The sequence below is a fragment of the Camelus bactrianus genome, chromosome X (assembly GCF_048773025.1).
Source record: "Camelus bactrianus isolate YW-2024 breed Bactrian camel chromosome X, ASM4877302v1, whole genome shotgun sequence".
NCBI lineage: Eukaryota > Metazoa > Chordata > Mammalia > Artiodactyla > Camelidae > Camelus > Camelus bactrianus.
The window spans coordinates 58,769,056-58,785,865 of NC_133575.1; the positions used below are offsets into that span (position 1 = coordinate 58,769,056).

Genomic DNA, 16,810 nt, shown 5'->3' on the forward strand with positions numbered 1-16,810 from the left:
TCAGTGAGTGCCAGTAAGGTTCAACTTGTAGTTTAATTTGTGTCAGTGCTTATCTCCCTGACCAGAGATTCCGGGTACAACGGATATTTGATTTCACTGTGTTTCTGCATTGCCTTGGGCAAATAAATAATATGTTTCACCATTCATAAATTGGGACCAACAACTCATCTTCAAAGAATGACAGTAGCTAAAAGTTAAGTGTATTGCTACAGAAATGGTGGTGGTGATTATTTTTACATTTCATATGTGTCCTTTTCATTCATCAAAAGCTACGCACATTATCCTTCTCCCCCCACCCCCAGAAAAATTCCTCCTGGGGAATTTTAGCATACTTTAGCTGAATTCAATTAATCCACCCAGCTTCCTTTCCCATGATGCATCACCTCCGCCTCCTTTTCCCTGGAAAGGCGGTAAATAGCCTGAAGCAACTCGGTAGATGCAAAGAGATGGAGGGCAAACTTAAACGCATATCACGCCCCGCCACTTGAGACATTCTGAACGCAAGGGTTGACAGGCTTGGTAATCTTGTTACAGCACTATATCCCGAGGCCACAGAGAAGACTACAAATCCCAGGATGCCTCGCCGCTCCGCCCAGCTCCCCCTCCTCCAGCTAGAAAGCGTGTACCATAGAGAAGACGAGGCAACATGGCTCCCGGAGGTGGAAGGAAGAGGCTTCACCTCTTTTGACGCGGTGAAGAGCGGCCGGAGAGGGATAAAAAAGAGAAGTGACTAGAGCCCGTCATCGCTTTTATCCTCCCAGCCTCTCCTCAGTCCGGTCGGCCTCACCCTTCCTCTCCACCCAAATCCAACCTGTGGTCTCCTTCCCACCCCGCCCTCATTCCCTCGCTCGCTCACCCCTCCCCTCGGGAATCCTTTTCCCGCCCCCTCGCCCCCCGCGGAGTGCGCACGCGCCCGCCCCCAGCTTCGCGCCCAGAACGCCGCCTAGCCTGCTCGCGCAGCCTCCGTCTCGGCTGCCCACCGACGAAGCATGGGCGTCCAGGGCTTCCAAGAGTTCCTGGAGAAGCGCTGTCCCGGGGCCGTGGTCCCCGTGGACCTCCTCAAACTCGCGCGCACGGTCTCGCGCCAGCAGCAGCAGCAGCACCAGCATCGCCAGCTGCCGCCTACGGCAGCCCTAGCGCCCGGGGCTCCACGCGCCGCCAGGGGCTCCGCGCCTCTGCAACCACCGCTCCCGCCCGCTGCCTTGGGTTCCTACTCCGGGGGCGCGGGGCCGACGCGGCACCATCACCCCGCTCACCACTTCCACCACCACGGCCAGGCGCACCCCGGGCTGCACCCGCCGCCGCCGCCGCCCCCTCCGCTGCCCGGGGCCCGGGTGCTGGTGGACGCGGGCTCGGCGCTCCCGCGGCTTTATGGCGGCTACCAGACGGATTGGGTGTGTGGCGGCCAATGGAACGCCATGCTGGGCTACTTGTCAGCGCTATGTCAGGCTTGTGCCTATCCCGGCGGCGACGGCCTGGAGCTGGTGGTCATGTTCCCCGGGGGCCTGGGCAAGGACCGGCTGGCCGAGTGGGGCCGTCGGTGCCAGGCTGAGCGGCAGACAGCGCAACTGATCGTGGGACACGTGGGCAACAAGGGCACCCCTCCTCCACGGGCCTGGTTCCTGCCACCGGCCTGCCTGAGCCACTGCGTGAGGCTAGCACTCATCCGCTTCCGGGTCAAGGTGAGGGAGGGGCCGGATCTTAAATAATACGCCCCACACCTATTCCCTCCCAACTAAACACCTAACCACCCACCCACTTACCTGCCTCCCATCTACCCACTCACCGCCCAATCAGCTAACCCACTTGCCCAACTACCCTTGGTCATTTTATCCATCTATCCAACCCTTCATACCACCCCTTACTGATTCGCTCACCTGCATAATCACATCTCTACCTATGTCATCCCAATAACTCCCTTTACCTTTACTTACCCAACTGGCCTATCCCTAGGTTTTAGCAGAATTTCTTTTGTAGCCCCATGTTTCTCCTGCTGTCTTCTGCCTCAGCTGAAATACCTTTTTCCCAGTTGATATCTCTGTTCTATATGTCTCTTTCCAACCTTGCAGCAAATCAATTAAACATGTTAATTGAACACCTTTCTTCTGCAACTTTCCCCCCGTTTTGAACCAGTGCTTCTTTTTCAAACATCTGTCCGTTCAACCTTTTTCATTTCAACATGTTTCTGCCTCATCCTTCTTTAGCCTAAACAACCAACCAAACCCACTGATTCAGTCACTTTTCAACAAATATTAACCCATTGAGAGTAAGGGGTTTAAAAGACGTGTGACATGGTTCCTGCCTTTGGCAAATCAAGTATATCAAATATATGCACATGAAACATTTATTAATGATATAAATGTGTGTGATTAAGCTTTATGGTACAGTTTGTAAGTATAGTAGTTGTTTGGTGTGTGTCTGTGGAGGGAGGATATCTGTGGGTTAGAACGGTCGGAGGAGGCTTCCTTGAAGAAGCTGAACCTCAGCTGGGTTTCAAGGATAAGTTGGATTTGAATTGGTTACAGGTTTTGGAAGAGGCTTCTTTAAGTGGGAGAGGGAAAACGAGCATAAGCAAATGGGAATATCTAGCATGTGAGGCCCCATGGGCAGTTCAGTCCAATCTCTGCATGTAGTTGGTCACTGCATATGGGTCCTGGGGAACAGCTTGGCAGCATCCCCAGTTCTTGGCACAACTGCTGTTGCTCTGTTGCTTTCCCATACTCTTAGGTTTCAAGTTCCTACGTGTAGGGAATAGCAAGGCTTGAGAAGTAGAGGAGGTAGGCAGGAAAAAGAAAAGTGGTACAGGGTTGGGTAGGATGAAACGGCAAACCCATTCCCCAACCACGGCTCTTGGGGATGTGCTCACAGAGGACAGGAACATGGAATTGTGAGAATCATAAACTAAAGAAATAGTGCTGGGTGGAGTAATGAGGAGGAAAAATAAAATCTCAGCTGAGAGACTGAAAGATCTGCATAAAACTACTTGCAGTGATTATAGAGCTTGTGGCTGGAGTCCAGCCTCCTTGTGCCCAGCATCTAATCTGTGCCTAAACTGGGTAGGTTATAGCTGTTTTTAGTAGTTTTTAAAAAATTCCCTCATGAGCTATCTCAAACATACAAAGTAGAAAAATAACAGTGTATCAGACACTCATTTGCTTGCCTTCCTGACCGAGCATTTCTCAGTAGATTCTTCATTCATGGCCATTCTTTCCACTTGTTTTCACTGCTGCCACCCTCGCTTTAAGGACATTTTACCTCATTGTCATTAACCTGGTTATTGGCACCAATGACTAACACTGATGAAACGCTTACTGTGTGCCAGTTGCTAATCTATGTGCTTTAACAAAAAGCAGTTATCTCATTTAATCCTCACAATAACCTGAGAAGCAGTATTATCTATTTTTCAAATGAGGAAACTGAGGCACAGGAGGCTTAGAAACTTGCCCAAAAGTCACACAGCAATAAATGGCGGAGCTGGTATTCTGGGATTTGTGCCCAGGCAGTCTGGCTCCCAAGCTCATGCTCTTGACAGCAGTTCTCTAAAATGAATCTCCTAAAGTGCCAGTGTGATTAAATCATTCCCACAGGCATCAAACATCTTCCCTGGCTCCTGGGTAAAGACAGGTCTGAGCTATTCATTTATATTATTCAATTATTGAGTGCCTGCTCTAGGCTAGATACTGTGCCAAAGGAAAATAAGGGGATCCCTGCCCTCAAGGAGGTCAGAATTAAGTAAAAGAGACTGAAAACAAAGTGGCAGATACTGTGAGCTAATGGCTAATGATAAAAAATGTGGCATGGTTAATTCTGGGTGAAAGTTGGGGGAGGTTTCAGAGATGGGTGCTGAGCCTTAAAGAGGTCTGGGAAGGATGGTCCAGATAGTGGACAAGGGTGTGGAGACCTAATATGTCCTGCTAGGACCTCCGAATAGATTTTGATTGGAGGTTGGCAGCAGAGTTGAACACTGCTTACAGGTTTGTGGTTTTCAAACTTTTGTTCATGCACTCCATCAGTCAACATTTTTGAGAGGCAACCCTAATAGGGCCTGCCAAGATTTTTCATCATACATAGTCTTGTTCCCAAAATCCCAGCAGTTCATCAAGAAATAAGATGGGTTGGATAGATGGATTGATATGTGATAAAGCAAGTACAATAACAATGGTAGAATCTCAGTGGTGGGTATTTGCCTGTTCACTGTGAAATCATTTCAGCTCTGCCATATGTTTAAAATTTTTTATAATAAAATATTGGGGAAAAGAATTCCCAGCAATCCTCTTCAGTCATGAGTACTACAGTTGGGGAAATACAGAAATCTTATTCCCTATGCTAGATTATAAACTCTTTGGTCTTTTCATATTCTACATAAAATTTTGTGTATTTTAGGTATAGGATACATTTTTTTTTCCCATGAATGAAGGGGTTAGTGATTTTAACAGAAGGGATTGTAGAAGTGACTTAAAACATGTGTAGTGTGGCTGTTAATATAGTAGATTTAAGACTGGCCCAAAATTGTGTACATAAAGTATCTACAGATGTTACCAGTGAAGTTCTCTCTCCTGGTTCTGGTCAGTGATCTGTTGTTGGAATGATGGAGAACTTCCTGGTTTATAACACAGATTTGAAAGGTATTGGTTAATAATTGATGGTAGTTTGCCTTTTCAGAGGTGTATTGCACTATCTTGAAGTTTTTTCACTTGCGTGATCTGCATGCCTGCCATTTCTTCTGACTGAAATGCTAGTGCTTCAGAGCAAAACCCACCACTGAATTTCTCCTCCGCTTGGTTCTGTTCTTGAGGCTAGGCCACAAGATGGGCCTTTATTCCTAGTCTCGTTTTCATTTGTGATAGAGAAAATAGAAGTGGAGAGATTAAGAGATAAATTGCTGGGTTGTCTGTTTAGCTTTAGACAATTTGGGACTTCCCATGAGAAGATTCAGTGTATATTACTGGGATAAATTTTGTCACTTGATTGGCTTCATTTGTATGTTCTGCAACCTTTGTAAGTGGTAGTTGCCAGTAGGAGAAAAATGAAGTAAAACCAAAAATTGCTACCTGATCTCTGCCTAAGGGTCTCAGAAGTAGGGCAACCCTAAAGCAGTTTTAGAATGTGGTTTGAGAGATGATGTTGGGTGGTTAATGGGATGAATGCTTTTGTTTTAATGGTTATTGTATATATTAGAAAAAAAGATAATCAACACATGAAACTCACAATTTCACAGCTATAATTTTTTAGAATGGGGCCAATTAAAGAAAAGTGCGTTGACTTAAAGAAAAGTATTAAGTTGGCAGTACTTGGATATGGCATAAATCATGTTGATGGTAAATGAATAACCCAAATTTGAGAAGTCTGATCAAGAGCTGATGCCATTTTGTGCTTTTGTTCTCTAGAATACAGTATAGCAATGACTACTATTCCTCTTGATTGTTTACTTATCCTCAGTCATAGACACATCTTGAAAAGTCAATGACTCTTCTAGGTGCACTAGTGGTAGGAAAAATCATAATGCTAATCATAATAGTAACTATTACTACTTCTTAAGCACCAAGTTGTATAGAAAGTGCTTTTTAAATATCTTGTTTAATACTCACAAGCTCGCAAGAATGCATAGTAGTCTTCCCACTTATCAGTTGAATAACTGAGGTGCAAAGAGGTGAAATAATTTTTCTTTGGTCTGGACACTAACTAGTAAGTGGTGGATAAAAATCTTTGTTCTGGGTCTGTATTGCACAGCGTCTCTTTCCACAATTCCACCACACGGTTTCCTTTTTGTACATTCTTTTGTAAGATTGTACACTTTTATTGGCCAGATAATATGCATAGATACATGAAGAAAAAACAATAATAAGTAGATTTAATGAGCACTTAGTTTGTGTCAGCATTGTTAAATGTACAGTACTGCCAGTACAAGGCAAACGTGTAAGCTAAGTGCCAAGTGAGTGAGGCATACAGTGAAGTTATAGGACTTCAAAAGTAGCAATCTCTTTTCTGCATTTTCAGTCTTTCCCCTCTGGTTTCCTTCACTTCTAATACTCAAATAACCTTAAAAAAAACAAAAACTTTTCCTTTACTTTGTAATTCCCTTAAGCCGTTATCCTTATTCCTGTTCTTCCCTTTTAACCATTATTTAAAAAAATAAAAGACTGCATTCATTCCCCATTCCCTAGTTTGTTGCTACTTGGTGTGTGATGTGACCATTCTGAAGCTGCCACATCCATTTCCGTTCTCACCCTTCCTTGGTCCTCTTGGAGATACTGACACTATTGAGCCATCCTTTCCTTGAACTTCCTTCCTTAAATTCCATAATTCTGCTCATTGCTGATTCTCCTTATAAGTCTCTAGTTCTTTCTTCTTTCCTAAGTTATTCCTCCTTCTCTTACTGCTTCCTTAAGCCTTGGCGCTCTCAATGCCTCTGTCCTAGTCATTTTTTTCTCCTTTCATTTCCTGAGCAGTGTCACCCTAAATTATTACGGCTTTAAGTATTAACAATATTCTGGTGATTCCTATAGCTCTTTCTCGACCCCTAACCTCTCTCATGAGCTTTTGACACATCTTTTCAGCTCTCTTCTACTCAATATCTTAAGGTCATTTATACTAAAAAATATCCAGAATGGAATTCATTATTTTTCCCCAAAACTTGTTCTGCTTTTGGTATTCTCTTTTTCTATAGATGTTGTCTTTCATCCATTTCGAGCCATAAACTATGGAGTCCTCAATTCTTCACTTTCTTGTCACTTCCCATATTCCCTTGATCACCAGATCCTGTCACCTCTACCTCAGAAATGTCTCCTGAGTCCAGCCACTTCCGCCCCCATTGCCATAGTTCAGGCTGCCATCGTTTCTTATCTAAACTGTGAAAATAGCCTCAACTTGTTCGTTTACCACTCTCTGGACATCTGGATCTGGAGATCTGGGCATCATCTGGTCCATCTTCCACAATGCTGTCAGAGACGCCATCCTGAAAACCAAAGCTGACTTTGTTGTGTGCCTGAGGATATCCACTGGCTACTTTTTGCCTACCTTACCAAGTCCGGACTTCTCAGCATAGCCGACAGTGCCTTTCACAGTCTGATACCAGACTCTCTCCAGACTTACTTGGTGCTTACCTTTGCCCACACCTGTTCCAACCATTGGAATGTCCCAACTATTCTGAACTTTTTTGGTTTCCTAGGCATACCATGTCCTCTCACATGGTGCTTTTCTTATGTAATGCTCACCCTCACATAGCAAATTCATACTTATTCTTGCTTAACAGTTATCACTATGAAATCTTTCCCAGCCAAGATGAATGATGCCTTTCCTTGTGCTACCAGAGTGTTCTTTTTTTTTTAACCTCTCTCATATTTTTTCTCCTGTAGTATTTTCATATTACATTATAATTTTCTTTCCCCCCCCATGTTATATGTTATATCCCCAGAACTTATCTTATAACTGGAAGTTTGTGTATAATTATCTGTCATTTGAGTTCCAAGAGGGCAGAGATTTGCTCTAGGGCTTGACACGTTATGTACAATAATGGTTGTTGAAAGAGAGAGATTTGTTGATTGACTGAGTGACTGTAGGAGACTTTGAAAGTCAGATAGGGAAGAATGTAGAACCAGTGTTTCATAATGTTACATGTTAATTCCATGTAAATTAACTCGATTCCAAATGGAATTGCCAAACTGTTAAATAAAAGTAAGTTTTGTAGCTGCTTAGCAATGCATTTATAGAATAAATTCCCCTTGGTGATAGTAATAATGGCTACCACATGGGCTGGGTACCTCACATAGATTCATTTTGTCATTTAATCATCACAACCACCTGTCAGGATATGTATTAATCTCCGTTTTCTAATAGCTAAAGTAAAAACAGGCTTAGCATACTCACTGGTCCAAGGTTACACTTCTGGAACGTGGTTGAGCCAAGATATGAACCTAAATATATTTGACATTAAAATCCTTCATCTTTAATGTATCTCAAAACAGTATAGTTGCATTTTAGTAACTTTTTCCAGAACATTTTTCTTATATTTCGTTTGTGTAGCGTAATGGTTAAGAGAACAGACCTTGGAGCCACATTGCCTGGGTTTAAATTCTTGTTCTTTTACTGACTAGTTATATAAAACTTGGGCAAATTAACCTCTTTGTGCCTCAGTTTCCTCATTTCAAAGAGGTAGATAGTAATAAGACTTACATCGCAGACTTCATTCTGAGTGTTAAATGGTTTGACATAAGTAAGATGCTTAGAATATTATGTGGCACATGGTAAATGCCATGTAAATGGTAGCTACAATTACTTTGACCAGAATATCTTGTGTGCCAAGAAGGCTGGACATTGATCATTTCACTCTCATGCTTTAAGTTTGGCATGGCATGGCATGGCATACAGGATACTTCATGATCTGCCTACCATTCTCTGGCCTCATTTCACCCCATTTTTCTTAACAGGGCAATGAGTGCTTTTCAGTCTAATTAACATTTTTTGAGCACGTACTCTGTGCCAAACACTGTGCTATGAACAGTGGAATTCATTCATTCAGCAGATGCTTATTGGGCTCCTACTGTTTGCCAGGCACGGTTCAATACTGAGAAGATAAAGCAGTGACCAAAAGAGATTTCTGACCTCATGAAGTTTATATTCTAGTGGGAAGGACAGACAATAAACAAGATTAAAAAGACTATATAGTATTTTAGGTGGTATAGTAAGTGCTGTGGAGAAAAATGAAGTAGGAAAGTGAGATAAGGGAGTGTTGAGGTCAGACGGGTACCCTAACCCTCCAGGAGTTCATAGTCTAGTAGGGGAGACAAGTAAGAAAATACTAACAGTACGAGCCCTGAGGATCTTTTCTGTGACCCTTGTCATAGGCCCAAAGACATAGTGGAAGTGGCAGAACCACAGTTTGCATATCAGACACCAAAACTTTTCATCCATACCACAAAGGAAATTACAAGGGTTATGGCAAGGATGGCAAACTGGCAGCCCATAGCCCCACACATTTTTTTAAAAACTTCATTGATTTTCACTGATAAACAGTGTTCATCAGAATCGAAAGTCAAATAGTGGGTTTGGATTGAATATTAGGCATCATGTAGCTGAATGATTTTTTATTTCCCTCTTATCATTTAACTTGCATTTTACAAATGTATTTCTTTTTTTTAAACAAATAGGAACTTGTTGCCAATATTTTAAAAATTATGAAATATTACCAAGAATTCTGACTTACCAACCACTCTTGAAATATCAGATCCTCTGGCAACACTGGTTGCCCTATTTTGCTAAACCACAAGGTCTTCATTTATTGGAGTCTCTACTACTCCATGGTGTCTCAATGACACAGTGACCAGGTGCCACTTGCCTTTCATAATAACCATCTTCTGCATGGCTCCCAATGATTCCTGCCTCCTGCTATTCACACTCTTGTTTAATCCACCCCCACCCCCTGTGTGTGGGCTGGACTTAGTAATTAGCTTTTAATGAATACGCTAAAGCAAAAGTAATAAGGTGTCACTTCCAAGATTAGGTTATAAAAAACTGGGACTTCCATCTTCTTTGCACTCTCTCTTGATCTCTCTGGCTCTTCTTGCTTGATCATTCTGATGAAGCAAGCTGCCATATTGTGAGCTGCCCAATGGAGAGGCCCACATGAGAAGGGACTGAGGGCAGCCTCCAACCAACAGCCAGTGAGGAACTGAAGCCCTCAGTCCAACACAACCCACAAAGAACTGAATTTTGCCAACAGCCATGTGAGTGAGCTTGGAAGCGGATCCTTCCCCAGTCGAGCCTTGAGATGACTGCAGCCCTGGCTGACACCTTGATTGCAGCCTGTGAAAGACCTTGAGCCAGAGGACCCAGTTAAGCCACACCCACAGATACTATGAGAAAATAAATGTGTTTTTAAAGCTACTTAAGTTTTGGGGGTAATTTGTTACATAGAAGTCAATAACTGAAACACCATTGATTGTTGTGCCTGTACTTTTTCATAGAAGTTTTGAAGAACATGAAATACTTCTCATACCCACATCTATGTAAAGTGAAAAACAAAGAAAAATGATCTATACAAGAAGATCATATATTTAAAGGAAAATCAGAGAGAGCCTATTTCCTAGTGGAAGTGATGAGTATTCCTTTATATCAAAATAAAGTATATTTGTTGAAAGACTACAATTTAAGAGAGCATTTAAAAATAAACTGTTGTAAGAAATATGACCAGTATACAAGAATGGTGAGTGCTTAAATAAAAAGAACTTGTAAAAGGGCTTGGAATTTCAATAGGTTGTGTTTTCGAATACCGACAGAATTAAGTAGTACTGCCATGAAATGCAATCATGTATTACATGAAAAAATTGCCAGGACTTGAAAGCCTTTTATAGGTAGTTGTTTCAGAAAAGAATATCTTTTGAGTACAGCGGAATTTATGTCATAAACAAGCACTTGCAAAAGGTAGTTAAGTACTGCTGCTCAGGATGTTAAAGATTGATGCCTGTACATTTTTTATGTGACAAATTGGGTCAAGAAGTTAAATTATTTGTGAAGTTTCAGATTAACGCTGGTTACAACAGATATAAACACTATACATGTAACTATACACTTAGCTTATATGCCTAGCCAGTAGTTCTCTAAGTATGGTCCCTGATCAACAACACTGTACTACCTGGAAGCTAGTTAGAAATGCAGATTGTCCGGCCTTGACCTACTGAATCAGAACCTGGTGATGGGACTTGTCAATCTGTTTTAACAAGCCCTCCAGCTGATTATGATACACCCTAAAGTTTGAGATCCTCTGCACCTAGATATATAATTCATGCATTAAGAATTTTGATGCAGTCTAATTCTTTTGGACTTGCCTGTGACAGGTACATCCAGAAATACCTGGATTTTGTGTGCTGAGAAAAGTCTTGAAATTTTTAGTATAGATTGGTCAAAATTAGTGACTATGACTACAGATGGTGCTTCTGCAATAGTATTACTGTTGGACTTAGGAAATTTCAGTTTGAATCTGAAACACTTTACAAGGACTTAAACTTGGAGCTATTCATTGTATCACTCCTTAGAATTCCACTTTTGTGCACAAATGTTCAAAATGAATTATGCCAAGAACTAGTAATTAACACTGGTTTGCTCCAAACATAGATTGAATACTTTGCTTGGTAAATTATTAGATTAATGTCATGGAGATCTGACCTATTATGGAGATTAATTGACCTAGATGAGGAATGGTACTGAATATACTGGGAAAAAAATGACTTATTTGGCATCCAAAAGGCATTCAGCACACCAGCAAAGACTGAAATTAAATATTTGACCTGTTTGGTTGACATTACAACTCATTTAGACACTTTGAAGAAAAGCAGTGTTGTTCAGAAATACCTTCACAATTGTATGGTTGTATTTGCTCATTCCTAGCAAAATTCTGGCTTTGGGAAACTCATTTGACAGGAGATAAACTGGTTGAATTTCCTTTGCTGAAATTAGTTTCCAAGAAATGACTGTGATGGCCTGAATTACGTTCCCCAAATTGTAGAGTTGTCTATCAAATTCCAGAAAAGACTCTGACATACTTTATGAAAATGAACAAGTATATAGTTCAGTTAATCTTTTCTCAATTAATGTTCATGGTGTGAAAGAATAGCTAGAGTGGAGATAGTGAATTACTGTGCCATGGTACTGAAGATGAAGCATGATGTCATTGAAATAGCAAAATCCTGCGAATATCTTGGGAGTAGTAACCCTAAATATAAAAAACATTGTGCAGAACGTCTGTCTGTGTTTGGAAATGTCTGCATTTCTAAACAGATGTTTTCCATTATGAAATAAGATAAAATTAATCATTATAAGGATTTAGGGCTAAATTGTTTCTTGCACATTGTAACACAGAAATATGAACTAACATTGACCTCGTGGTGCATAAGAAAGGCATCAGATCTCCTGTTCCAAGTCAGAGAAGAAATCACAGACACAAAAATGTAATTCAATTTTTTCTATTTTTAACTTGTGTTTTTAATTTTGAACTTAAAATGTAAACTCCAGTATTTTGCATGTTTATATTGTTACCACCCACAGCATAGTTTAGAAGAAAAAAAAAATTAATGCAGTTGATTTTCTTAACTCACCCCCTTCATTCATTTATGTTAGCCGCCCAGACCCTGTAAGCATTTTCAGCCCCTGATTCAAGGACTCAGAAATTTCTTACCATCACTGTCCTCTCTGCAGTTCCTGGCTTCCTTTCTAAGGTAACCCAAAAGCTACCTTGGACTCTTGTTCTCCTCTTATTCCTAAGAATACCTTTGATCAGGCCTTCTGATTTTTCTATCATGAAGATTTGCGTTGGGCAGATCAAGTGCCTATTTTGAAATCTACTTGTTTCAAATGATTTCTGAGGACCTGTAGAAAGCAGTTCATACTGTAGACTTCATCTCTGCAGAATAAACAGTCTATGCTTTATTTCACAATCACTTTTTCAGAGCCTGTGTGCTAGGCATTTTATATAATAATTTGTAAATCTTACAGTTAGGTAGGAATATAGCAAAATATTCATTTTATAGATGAAGAAGCTAAGTGACTTGCCCGTGATTTGCTCCACCGCTTTGAATTTGAGTGTAGGTTCCCTGAATGCTGAAGTTCTTGCTGTATCCACTGTTAACGAAAGTTATTCTCAAAGTAGAGTCTCCAGCCCCCAAATGAGCCACAACAGATTAAATTAAATCTAAGTTTTTCCTTTGTTCTTAGAATGTGACAGGCAGTTTCACCTACAGATATGGGCTGGCTCCTGGCAGCCTAAGAACAATTAAAGGTACTAAAATTGGGTATTTACAAATTAAAATTAGCACCTTAATAGCGTTTACTGAACACTGGACCAGTATTCTACTACCTCTGGCTTGACTGTAGCATTTAATGGCAAATACTCTAACGTGCGTATGTAGATAACTAGAATTCCTATAGTTGAGAGGGAAGGCCACTTTGTCAGTGTTGCCTTGAATTAGCTATGGTTTTCGATTGCTGCTATTCTTACTGTTGCATTTTGACAATATTCCTTAGCTTCGTGTTTTGTCAATTTAGTTTCTAAATGGTTATTGAACTCCACAGAGTGTAGAGATGTACATTTGCATCAACAGTAGTTTTGGTCTGTACTTTCAAAATAGACTTCATAGGCCTTGCAGTTGAAATATAAACCATCCAAATTTCTACAGCCAAAGCAGATTTATACATAATCCACCCCTCCCCTTGACTTTTCTTCTAAGGTGATGCTTCCTTGTTATCTCTGATTTCTTTTTGCTTTGGAATTGAGAACAGGTGGAGAAGGTGAACCACAGAGCTCTGCCTGAGTCAGACACCAGTTTGATGTATTTAGTGTGGTATATGAGAGTGCAGCTGGTATCCCAATGGAATTTGGGACAAGCTGGAGGAAGTCGTAATACAGAGATCAGAAAGTGATACTGCCTCTGGATTAAGCTCTCTATGGTCCAGGCAAGGTTCTAGAGACCCAGATGGGTGTAATACAATCATTGCAATGAACAGTCTCACAATATTTGTTATTTATGGCCCTGTGCTTAATGTATTACTTTATGAATTGATCTAAATAGTGTATGTTCAGTTTTCCAGTGGCCTTTATTTGAGAAACAACATATTTGATGGAAAAAGCACTATTTTGAAGTCAGACCTAACTGGGTTCAATCCAAGTTCTGCCATCTGGTTAGGTGTGTGATTTGGGGCAAGTTATTTAAATTTTTCTGTTTAAAAAAAAAGAATGGGGAGGAAAATTAATGATAACCCATTTCATAGGGTTAGAAAGATGAGTGAGATATGTCTTAAATTGCTTAGCTCAGTGCCTGTCATGAAATATTAATCACTAGAATGTCAGCTCCGTGAGGACAGGAATTTGAGTCCATTGTTCACTGTTATATCCCCACACCTAGATTAGTGCCTGGCATGGATCAGTGCCTGGCTCAGTAAATATTGCTTGAAAGTTGAAATGGTTCATTGGTTCCCTACTTTGTATGGCTATTCTATGCCCTGGAGGTACAGCAGTAAACAAAACAGACCAAGAAATCCCAGCTTTCTTGGAGCTTCCCTTCTAGTGATAAATACTTCTAGTTGTTTTTAATAAAAAGTATTCTTCAGTAAAATATTTCCAAAAGAGCCAAAATATAAAATAGATAAAATGGAGAATATGAACTCAGATTGAAGAGAAAATAGGAGCACCTGTCCTATTATTTGGTCCAATTCTCCATCTACCCAAATCCCGGTTTGGGAAGCACAGTTTAAAAGCCAGTGCTTTACACTACCTGTAATTGGAAATGAGACATTGAACTTTTCTCAGAGAGCTATTTTCCCCTGAGTTTTACAAATAGGTGTCGCTTCGTCTAGAAAGTATTACCCCACTGAGTGCTCAGATGCCTTTCCTCTGTGTTTCCATGGTACCATGCTTATAACTTCTCACATGGATTTTAAGTGTCTTTGTCTTACTCTGTGATGTCTGCATCCTGGCACTTAGTAGTCACTCGATTCGTATTTGTTGGACTGAACAGTGAGCCAGCAATTAAAAGCTATAGACAGTTGTTCAGAATCTCAACTCTCACTTTCTTTGAAGCTCAAATGTGCTGTTTTTCTGATTATTTTGTTTGCATATGTTGTTGTTTAATCTCGCCTAAATTATTTCAGTCTCCTGGAAAATTGCAAGGTTAACAATTAGGCTGGACCAGTTTGGGCCAGGAGCTCATGCTGCTTTAGAGGGCAGCAGTCATCATAGATATGGAAATGGAGCCAGGGTGCTCAGCTATTCCGAGGGGCATTGTGGCTGGAAGGCCTTTCCCTTGCCTTCGTCAGGATTTAATTACCATCAGCCATTCTAGATTGTATTTTGCTAGGAATAAGTTGCCATGCTATGTGATCTGACTACAGAGTACTGTTTCTTAAACTTGACTCTCATTGTGACAGTCACCTGTGGTTCTTGGAAGCAACCTAAGTGTCCCTTGTTGGATGAGTGGATAAAGAAAATCTGGTCTATACATACAATGGAATAGGAAGGAAATCCTGCCATTTGGGACAACATGGATAAACCTGGAGGACATACTAAGTGAAATTAGCCAGACATAGAAGGACAAACACTTCATGGTACTCTTACATGAGGAATCTAAAATTGTCAAACTTACAGAAGCAGAGAGCAGAATGGTGGTTGCCACGAGCTGGTGGGAGGGAGAAATGGAGAGATTCTGATCAGAGTATAAAGTCTTGGTTATACAAGTCCTAGAGATCTACTGCACAGCATAGTGCCTATTGTTAATACTGTATTGTATACTTAAAAGTTTGCTAAGAAAGTAGATCTTAAGTCTTCTTATCACAAGAAATAATAATAGAGGCAAGAGGAAACTTTTGGAGGTGATAGATATATTTACAGTATAGACTCTGGTGATGCTACTTATCTCTAAACTCATCAAGTAGTATACATTATGTGCAGTTTTTTGTATGTCAATAAATCTCAATAAAATGGTTTAAAAAATAGATCCCCAGCCTAGCCTTAGACCTACGAATCAGACTCTTCAAGGGAGAGCCCTAGAATGGCAGTTACCTCCAGGGAATGGAGATAAGAGGACTAATCTCATTGTATACCCTTCTGTATTGTTTGATTTTTCCTTTAACTTGGAGTATGTTTTGCTTTTATTCAGTAGTAATTTATCTTTTAAATAAGTTTGCAATTCATGGTACAAAAATTCAAAAGGTACAAAAGGATATATGCTGTTGTTGCTTTTTGGGGGTGGCAAGAGGTAATTAGGTTTATTTATTTATTTTAATTTTAATGAAGATACTGGGAATGGAACCCAGGACCTCATGCATGCTAGGTCACACTTGACCACTGAGCTATGCCCTCCCCGCACTAAAGGATGTATGGGAAAAAAGAATCTCTTTTACTGTTATCCTTAGCCACTAGGTTCTCCCCAGAGATAACCAATATTATCAGTTTGTTGTGTATTCTTCCAAAGATATCATGCATATAAAAGCAAATCTATGTAACTATACAAATAAGCACATTATATATATACATATTATACACACACAAATATACTTTTTCTCCTTTTTCAGTTTTATTAGATAGAATTATTACAGTTCGACTGCACATACACATTATATTGCATGTAAATACATGTATACAGTATACTGCACATTTTTTTAGTTTACGTATATGTACTAATTATTGTTTCTAAGAACAGATTAGATCTTTAGCTTTTTAAACTTACATAGTTATCAAAGGAATAAAGCCAACTAAGAACTAAGAATCAACAGAATATGGTAATCCAACCATAAAGGACAGTCAAATGTGCTTACACATATTCAAGAAATTAAAATAATAATTAGTTCATTTGTGTCATTATGTGTTATTATTTTTTAGATTCCTCATATAAATGATGTCATATGGCATTTTTCTTTCTCTTTCTGGCCCACTTCACTTAGAAGGACGGTCTCCAAGTCCATCCATCTTGCTGCAAATGGCATTATTTTATTCTTTTTTATGGCTGAGTAGTGTTCCATTGTATATACGTACCACTCTTCTTTATCCAGTCATCTGTTGATGGACATTTGGGTTGTTTCCAGGTCTTGGCTATTGTAAATAGTGCTGCTGTGAACATTGGGGTGCATGTGGTCTTTTTGAATTTTATTTTTCTCCAGATATATGCCCAGGAGTGGGATTGCTGGATCACATGGTAAGTCTATTTTCAGTTTTTTAAGGAACTTCCATACTGTTTTCCATAATGGCTGCATCAAACTGCATTCCCACCAACAGTGTTAGAAGGGTTCCCTTTTCTCCACAGCCTCTCCAGTATCTATCACTTATAGA

At 40.4% G+C, this 16,810-nt stretch overlaps 1 protein-coding gene across 4 annotated transcripts in view; it reads left to right on the plus strand.

Moving 5' to 3' along the window:
• Positions 1-654: 654 nt before the first annotated feature.
• Positions 655-16,810, plus strand: part of FAM120C (family with sequence similarity 120 member C) — a 96,678-nt gene continuing 80,522 nt past the window's right edge. For 3 of the 4 annotated variants that reach the window (XM_010970798.3, XM_074359282.1, XM_074359280.1), the window contains exon 1: positions 655-1,682. In XM_010970798.3, the coding sequence (XP_010969100.2) occupies positions 990-1,682 (693 nt within the window). In that variant the 5' untranslated portion in view covers positions 655-989. Of the gene's footprint in view, positions 1,683-9,718; positions 9,883-16,810 lie in introns of those variants that run through there. The other variant, XM_074359281.1, reaches the window with a different exon arrangement.